This window comes from Bactrocera neohumeralis, chromosome 6 (assembly GCF_024586455.1).
Source record: "Bactrocera neohumeralis isolate Rockhampton chromosome 6, APGP_CSIRO_Bneo_wtdbg2-racon-allhic-juicebox.fasta_v2, whole genome shotgun sequence".
NCBI classification, from domain to species: Eukaryota; Metazoa; Arthropoda; class Insecta; order Diptera; family Tephritidae; genus Bactrocera; species Bactrocera neohumeralis.
In genome coordinates this window covers 49,554,522-49,563,758 of record NC_065923.1, presented here as the reverse complement: position 1 = coordinate 49,563,758, position 9,237 = coordinate 49,554,522, and the positions used below count along the sequence as shown (strand labels likewise).

The 9,237-nt window shown below is 30.0% G+C and overlaps 1 protein-coding gene across 2 annotated transcripts; it reads right to left on the bottom strand.

The window, feature by feature from the left end:
- Nucleotides 1-945: 945 nt before the first annotated feature.
- LOC126762097 (akirin) lies at nt 946-5,899 on the bottom strand. 2 transcript variants are annotated; one of them, XM_050478606.1, is made up of 4 exons: nt 5,784-5,899; nt 3,335-3,623; nt 2,811-3,170; nt 946-2,077 (listed from the first exon to the last, which is right to left on the bottom strand). In XM_050478606.1, exons 2-4 carry the CDS (start codon nt 3,567-3,569, stop codon nt 2,067-2,069), a joined length of 606 nt encoding a protein of 201 aa, XP_050334563.1. In that variant the 5' UTR covers nt 3,570-3,623; nt 5,784-5,899; the 3' UTR covers nt 946-2,066. The 2 variants fall into 2 exon arrangements, with proteins under 2 accessions (XP_050334563.1, XP_050334562.1); XM_050478605.1 differs by lacking the exon at nt 5,784-5,899 and adding an exon at nt 5,615-5,730 and having other exon boundaries at nt 3,335-3,668.
- Between the last annotated feature and the right edge of the window lie 3,338 nt (nt 5,900-9,237).

Genomic DNA, 9,237 nt, shown 5'->3' with positions numbered 1-9,237 from the left:
CTCGGAATCGTAAAAACAAATAAGCATTGTCTTTATTTTTGACTTCTGAAGACGACCGACTTCTGATCGTCACAGGGGTCCTCACGACCTTCTTGGAATCGCTTAAACCACTCATGCACATTACCGCCCTTAACACTTATCATACCAACTCGGCTGTAAAATTTTATGTCTCTGTACCGTTATATGGGAGGGATCGATGTTATGATCCGATTTCATTAATTTTCACACTTCGGTCGGCGTTTCTTTAGGATTTATCTTGAACGAATTTTGTTATTTTAGCCTTAATGGTTTAAGAGATATACTATATACAGTAAACCTATAAGGGGGCGGAGCTACCTCCGCTTTATCAAAATATTTAGCCCACAAAAGCCCCTTGCTACTGCGATCCTTATGTCCAATTTCAGTTTTTTATCTTAATTTATTGCTTAGCTGTTATATAAAGGTTTTCGTTTAATGGCATTTTGTGGGCGTGGTGGTTAGGTGATGGTAAACAAAACTATTACATTCTGTAGCAGTATGTTGCAAGAGTATAATATACTCAAGTTGGTATTTAGGTGCTTGAGTGCTTTTATCAAATTCTCAATAATAATTTCATTTTTCTGGAAATTGAATTTGACCTCAATAGTTTACAAATTGGTGCAAAATATTTACAGGAGCATGTCATTAGTTGGACGCAACTATACTATATATGTGACCTGGTCTACGAAAAGGGAGCTAACGTGCGAAAACTAGATTTCTGGGAAAAGCTGTTAAAAATAATCGTCTGTTTCTCGTTATCTCATTAATTGTTCTCCTTTTTCTTGACACCTAACCCCCCTTTCCGCAGACCAGGTCACATATATACATTTTATAGGGTATCCGAAATTTTCTTCTGTGTGTTACAAACTCTGTGTCAATAGTACTTACCCAAAGGGGATATTATCTTTTAAAAGTACAATTTCAAAATTCCAGTATGCTCTTATATTCACTTCATTATTATTAAAATAATAATCTTATCAATTCAATTTCATTAACCTAATATCTGTTCTATACTAAGTATATATTAACATATAGTTGTTTGTGTAAATATTATTTGTTTTTACTGATGCTGAGGTTTTTAATTGTTGTTTGTTTTGTTTATTTGTTATATCAATTTCAAAGTATGCGCTTTTTCTCTGCTGTGGATGTATTAGTTTAAAAAATTATATAGTGTTTTAATTTTTTCTCTTAACAAAAATGAAGAATTTTTCTGATAAGAAAGCGAGTGGCAAGTGAATAATTAGATGTTAATTTCAGTAATTTTACTCAATTGTCATTTGCAACTATATTTATATTATTATATATATATTTATATTATGTATATAATATAAATACATACATATATATATATTTTAATATACTATATATAGCAGAAGGCATTGAATCAAAAGCAATCACACTCCGACAGGAATAGTTTAGCTTTTATCCCATACCATTCAGTTATAGCATGAATTATTCCTCAATAAAGTCTTATTAAAATTGTATAACAAACTCTACAAATGAAAAATTAGTTCATTCTCAAAATCAACCAAATATACATACGCTTTCAAATATTGAACGATATCTACATATGTATGTATGTGTTAAAAATATTGAATCGTAATTAATGCAGTGTCTTGAGGAAAGTTTATTAAATTTGTTTAGTTGGAAGGCCAAGTCATAGTTGAAAATAAAGTACAGTTTGAAGTTCGCAATAGATTTTTACAGAACATTAGAAATTATGTTACTAAGATGCTAATTTACTTAAATGTATATTTTATTTCGACTATGACAAAAAAACTTATATGTTTGAGCAGAAATTAAAATATGCCAGAATATATGAAAAGTTGAATATTTTTATCCTTTAGGCGATTGTTATAATGATCTTTTTATATTTATCTTTTCATCTTATTCGCATTCAGTGCTTTTATTTAAGTTAATGTTTTAAGTTATGATGAGAATTTCAGTTTTATATTATTGTTTCTCCAACAAAATGCATAAATACAGAAAGTGTTGTATATACGCGATGAAATCTTAGCGACTAGTAATGCAGTGCGCTTGAGGTCCGATTATGAAAGATCTGAAAAAAATATATAAAAGAACATAATTAATGAATAATGTATTATTTAGACATAATTATAAACCGCAGCTTTTTATTAATTATTTAAATAACAAGCAGCTGCAAACAAAAAATTAGAAAAAAAAATTAATCCAGCAAACGAAAAAATTATCTGACGCGACAAAAAAAGAATGTTGAATAAATAATTCGTTGGTTCACTCCAATATTTGAAAAACATTTTACGGTATAACGACTTTCAAACGATTATGTTTTCATTTGGGTTTTCAAATAATTATATTATACACTAGAAAGAGTAATAAATTAAAATCGAGGAGATCCACACAGGTTTCGACATATGTTTATAATAAATGTTGTTGTAACAAATATCTAGCTTGCAATAAAAATTGTAAATGGAGTGTGGTGTACCAAATGTTGCACTCATCAACAATTATTTCTTACTTTGAATATTCAGCAAAAAATACTGACCTTTTCAGATTCAGACTTGAAGTAAAAAACTTCAAATTTTTTCGTTCAAAATAATCAAGCAATAATAAAAGTGAACAAAATAAAAAAAAAATTAGCATCATTGATCCTGACTTTAAATACATTAGTCTACGAATTCATAATGTGCATACGCGTTGCAAGAATAGTCATAAATATACAAAAAATATAATAAACAATTTTACTGTTCACTATCAGATACTAAAGTATTTAATTTTGAATGGATATAGTATAAATGGAAATTTCTACTCACAGCTTGGTGTGGCTTCATAGCGCCTTTGTATCTGGTCATAAGTGAATTTTACGAAAGCATCATACTGTTCGGCGAGCTTTGTAGTCAGCACAGCATTATAATTTTCACGTATCTCGTCTTCTCTCTCCTTAAGCATACGTTCGCATATTAATTGAACTTGCTTGAATGTAAAAAGCGCTTTCTCTGGATTACGCACCAAACTCGGTGGGGTGTCAGGACGACGTGGACTATCGGCACCCATTTCGGAACCGCTCGATTCTGAGTCCTGTTGCATACCATCTACGTTAGACGATGGGAATTGAAGACGTTTACAACGGTGCAGTCGTTTAATTTCATCACGGATATCCTGAGCAATTTTATCTTAAAAAAAAAAGAAAAAAAAAATACGCTCATAAATTGAAAAAATATTTCTAAATATAATCTCAGTTTGTTATTATTAAATGATTTATTGTACCATGGTTCATGTTCTATAAGAAATCTTAAAGCATCAAATATAAATGACATATTTTATATATTATACTTACCTGGTGATATTTTTGTTAAATTGGTCTCTGTGAATGGATTAGGCTGTGGTTCTTTGGAAATACGGCTTCCACTAGGACTCTGCACATTATCATATAAAGTAGATGCCACAGATGAGCGCGATGGTGATGATCCGTTTCCGGTGGTTTGCCCAAGAGGATTGCAACGTCTACGTTTTGTAGGACGCTGATTTAGTGCTTCCCAGTCTAGTGTTCGCTTAAGTGTTGCACAAGCCATTTTTACTGACAATAGTTTGCTCGAGAGCGTAGATTTTCACTTTTCAAATTTATTCTGTATAGAAGTTATTATTATTATGTATTGCCACAGGTGATAAAACTAAAAAAGATATGAATTTTTTTTGTTTATTTCTATTGTACATATATTAAGATGTTTTAAAATAATTGAGAAAAAATCCTTATACATTTTACAAAACGTCACTATGTGAGGAATACAGGCTAGTATAGAACACTTATTGACTTATAAGCAGGTAGTTAAAACTGTAAAAACACCTGGCAACTTGTACGTTACTGTGTATATAATTATATACACACACTTCAATATCTAAACATATATATAAGAGAAATATATATGTAAAGGTATTTGTGGTGGTGGATCCTTTAGGCCTCTGTCACACGTTCAATATTTATTGTGATATTTGCATCGTGAGGATTGAGGGGAAAATGCCACACGTTCAATATTAATTGCGCTAATGGTTTTGCTATATTTTTTATACAAATAGTCGCAAAAAAACTGAAAAAAAAAATGAAAAAATGAAGGAACTGTTATTACCTTGAATCAATCTCATTCACCCAAGAATTATCGGAAAAATGATAACGAGTTGCAGTTTCTCTCTCTAGTGACAGAAAGCATACCTCAAATAATTTTAAGAAATGCTGCAGAGCTGACAGTTCTTGGTGTGGATAATGATTATCTGCTATTTTAGGAAAATAATGCTGCTGGCTATTTGCAGTCATCGTCAGTCACAATTCTGCGACCTATACAGTTTTTTTTCTACTGAACTAAACTGAAATTTTTCCAGCCAAATCATGTGGAAACTTGATTATCAAATTAAAATAGCTAATCACACAGTTTGGTGTACAAAAGCCATGCATTTATCGGAATATTAATATTTCGTTATATTAAAATATCTACATCTCGAATAGCTTATAGAAAAGAAGCAAAATCAGGATCTTGAACCATTTCTTCCCGAATTCCTATTCTGAAGTTTAAGCTTAAGCATATTGAATTGCAAAACTTCGCAACTTTGCCTTAGATACTAAATAATTAATGTTGAGAAAAACGCTCGGATAATATTTAATCATATTCGTGGTTATGTGAATTTATTTTTCACTTCCTACTACCGTGTTTAGTTTTACACATTAATTTCATATTAGAGTTAGGTTTGAAAATGTGACTAAACAAATCTGTTCAATTGTAACATTTGGTATTTTAGTAATTTTTATACTTAACAGTGAACGCGTTAATGGAAGTTTTGTTAAACTATATAATCTGTACACTGTACAGGTTCTAAAGCTGGATTAATATGTTAATACTATGATACATAGTCCTAAATTACTCATATTTGTTGTATGTATTCAGAGAGTTTGGAAAGAAGTTTAATACAATTGTAAAATATATATATTTTTAATCCAAATATTAGTTCTTTCTTGAAAGATATTATTTTCCTCAAATGAACATACAATGCTTTTACTCTTGATTTTTGATAGGTAGTTCGTTATTTGTTAGAATAAACCCTTTTATTTATATCTTTATTATTGTGTGAATGAAAAGAATTGAACCAATTTGAAATATTGAATTAAAATTATTTCGCACTATTTAATCGGAAATAAATATGTACAAAAGATTTAGTGAAGTCTAAGTGGAAAAGTTAAAAATTTAAGTGTAAAATCCATTATGAATCAAAGAAACACGCACTTTTAATAGTTTAATTTTTAAAATTTTAATGCAAATATCTCGAAACCCGTAAGACAACGGTAACCATATGTATATATTTTCTTAATCTGGAGAACATCCAATCTCAGGAGATGCAATTCTAAAATTTGCTCATATTATTTTCTAAATTGAACCTATAGTTTTCATTCTCGCGTAGATAGGTAGATAAACGGGGCTTTTTAATAAAAAAAACCTAACCACAATAAATCTAAATATACATATTCATATTACCACGATTAACGAGTACTCATACACATTAAATTTATGAAAGGAATCCACAACGGAGAATATCCTAAAAGAAATGGCTGCAATTCCTACAATTCGCTCACCAATGCAAGAAGTGTGTTTTTTCTGCTACTTATCTTCATTCAGAGCACAAAATTGTCACAAATTATGAATATCGAAAACTTGATTTTTATTCGACAGAAATATACATCAGAGAGCACTATAATCCAGAAAATTCAAATCCTGAATATATTTTTAAAATTATACACTTGCCTATGAATATTAGACACGATTTTCTAGCAATAAACTCTTTAAAATTTTGTAGCAATTTTCAACACAATGAAAATTGGTGACGATGTCCGACGTCTAATTTCGATTTGCTGTTTAAGTATAATTCACGAACAACTCACATTAATCTACAAGGTTGTAATCAAGAATATATTTATACTTGGTTTAAACTGTCAATATCTTTATATACAATAAAAAGTTTCTCAGTTTGCACAAACTATGTCGTTGGTTGCATACGTTTAACCACGAACAAAAATAATCAATAGGCATATTTTATTTGAACAGCATGTTAAGCTATTAGCTTGTTTGGCTGTGATTTATAATAGCGGATAGAGGAGGTTCTCCAGATCTAGAATGTGTATATATATATAGTTGTCGCTGTCTTATGGTTTTAGAGAAATTTGCATTTAAAGTTCAAAAATTCAACTATTTAATATACGTGTTTCTCCGATTTATAATGAATTTTATACTTATATTTTTAACTTTTACACCCACTAACCTTTCACTAATTCGTTTCTAACCATTTATTGTATATTAAATAGTGCAAAAATAACTTTATTTCCATATTAAACTTTAGTTGAAATCCATTTATTCATACAATAAGAAAATTGTTACAAACAAACAAAATATTTGTGTTACCATATTTTGTAATGGAATAAAAATAAGAAAAAAAGGAAGATTATGCCGTCAATACAAAATGTATTGTGATGAGTCATGTAAAATATTTCAGAATTTTCATTATATTGATAAGTCCGTATGGATTGGCCAGGGTTATTTTTTTTTTAAGCGCCAACCGCCAACGCAAAAAGGAATTCAACGCGAAAGAACTGAGTACTCCCAGCTGTTGGTCCAACCAGGGTTATTTTTTTGAAGCACGGCGAGTCCGTCTTGTACCTTGTAAGAGCGAAAGATCTCTTCAATTTGTTTCTGTGTGCACCTTCAATGTGTGTTCTTTAAAGTTGTTAAAATTTCATCATTCGAATATACCACAACAATTGTCCAAAATACTTCCATCTCCCAGAATTTTCTGTGTGTCAAACGGTACCAATTTTTTTGTATTAAGTTGAGGTGTAAAAATATACTATGATGTAACCAAATTTTAAAATTTGCTGTGCGAAATATAAAGGAAAATTTTGACAATTGAAATTCAAAACAAACTCAATTGCAGCGTTTGAATGTTTGCCTGTTACTAAAATTATTAAATATGTTCGTAAAATGAATTAAATAGAAACCACATACTTTGCTTGCTAGTAACAAATATAAAATTTGTTCACACTTTAGGAAACCCCCTAACTCAATACAGAGCAAGATTGAATTATAGAAGGTTGTGTGGATACGAAGCGTACCTCCTCTTAAGAAAGAAGTTTTTGTATCCATAATGTCAAAATTAATAGGGGTATTCTCTTGCTCTTGCAAAACCCTAGCACGGTGCAAGAATTGCATATATTTCCTCTTGATGCACCGGCACAACAACAAACATACGCAGAAAATTATTTGCAATGGCTGTAAAATATGTCAGACCAAAACCCATGCATATTTGCGTGCAATGTCACGCAAAAATATAATTGCAATCCTGTTTTAGTTGTCATTTTACATAAAGACATATTTTGCCGTTAAATTGCTGAGGAAGGTAGGTTTTAAATAGGTTTTATAATTTTTACTTAAATTATAAAAATTTGTTACAGTTTTTTGTTAAGAATGAATGCTGAAGGTGCGCTAATTCACAATAGTCATCCTCAATAAAATGACCGAATCAGCCGTTCACTAGAGTCTGCAATGGGTGCTCACTTGGCCTTGCATATTTCGGTATAGGATTTTTGCATTTTGTGTCATCGTGCAATCTTGCAAGAGCAAGAGAATCCCCCTTATTATTAATTAACAATTTGTTTGCCATGAATTTCAATTTTCATCTATTTTATCGAGATATTCGTGTGACCACCTTGGAAACGGGTTTTTAAACGTGTAACTACAGTGTTCAGTGATCAAATCGTTATTGTTATACGAGGTTCCAACTAAAAATATGAACTGATTAGATTATATTTATAGCGCAATTTTGTAAAAAGATTTAGTCACTATTTGAGACATTTTAAAGTTTCAATTTGTGATCAGTTATTATTCACAATACAGTTCCTAGTCTTCAGTCACAAAGTATTGTCTCAAATTTGTCCCTTGATATAAAGCAGGTCGCACACCACTAATGAGAAATATTGTTTTCCATTTAGAATATACTGAAAGTTCAGCTATAATTATTAATTTTTATTGGTAATTATATATGCTTTTTGACTGCGTTATAAAAAATTAAATATTTGTTATCGACATGTTTATACACATCTCTAAATAACGAAATGAAACAGTTGATTAGATCTGCTTATTTTCAATTGAGAGATTTTTGTGACGTACTGAATTGCAAAATCGCCTCAAGTCACAAATATTGTCTCTAATTTAAAATCTCAAAATTTAAAACTTGTGACTTTATCAAAGTACTGAACAACGATATAACTGTAATCTAATCAACTGAAAGTTTTGGTGGAAACATGGTATTAAAAGAGACATCGTAAAGAAACTCTGAAATATTTAAACAAAATCTTTCTAAATTCGTGAAATAAATTTTATTTATTACTCTGCAAGCCAGCTAGAGGCTACATTACCTTTATTAATTTAGAGCGATATTACCCTGAAAACCGCGGTTTAATCAGCCATCATGGCTACTCAAGATTTAAGTTAAAGGTCCTATGATATTCTTAAGCTCCAATTGATTTTTCTAACCGAAACTCTAGTGTTCATTCCTTTCTTACCTAAAAACGTTCTACGGTTTTTTTCAATTATTAGAGATTCAATAATCGTGATTTGCTGGGAAGTAATGGGAAATAGAAAGAAAGAAAAGTTTTACACGTGCTGTCAGTAAATGTCAAAATATTTTACACACACATAAACATGTATGGTCTGCAAAATAGCAAATCAAGAAATTTTTGTAAGATTATTTTAATTAATGCAGAATTTTTTAACTAGGCTATGTATGATTCTTGCACATAATTCCGTTTGAGCTGCCAAATTCAAATTCTTCGCGCTTCAACAGTTTTTAATACGACAGAGTTGTGAATATAAGTACAAAAATAAATTTTTACATCATAAGACCCATTTTGTGTACCATTATTTGAATCCATATAGACTATTTTATATGAAATATACGTATGTCTGTATTTAATACAAAAATTTTTTAAAATGTACATACTTTTTATAATTTTTTACCAGTTTATATCCAAGAAGTTGTCAAAACACTTAACTACAAAATAAGAAAACTTGTCAAATATTCAATAAATAAACTTTTTAAGAATTAAGTAAATGTATATCTATTTTATTACCTATTATCCGCTTGGTTCTAGCACATGCTTACGTATTGAAAAACGAATGTAAATTGGATCCCTATGTTTTGTATGGC

Excerpts from the sequence above, each read along its gene's own strand:
- LOC126762097 (XM_050478606.1), bottom strand. The coding sequence starts at position 3,569 with ATGGCTTGTGCAACACTTAAGCGAACACTAGACTGGGAAGCACTAAAT. Across the intron at positions 3,171-3,334 it reads TTTAACAAAAATATCACCAG|ATAAAATTGCTCAGGATATC; the intron begins GTAAGTATAATA and ends TTTTTTTTTAAG.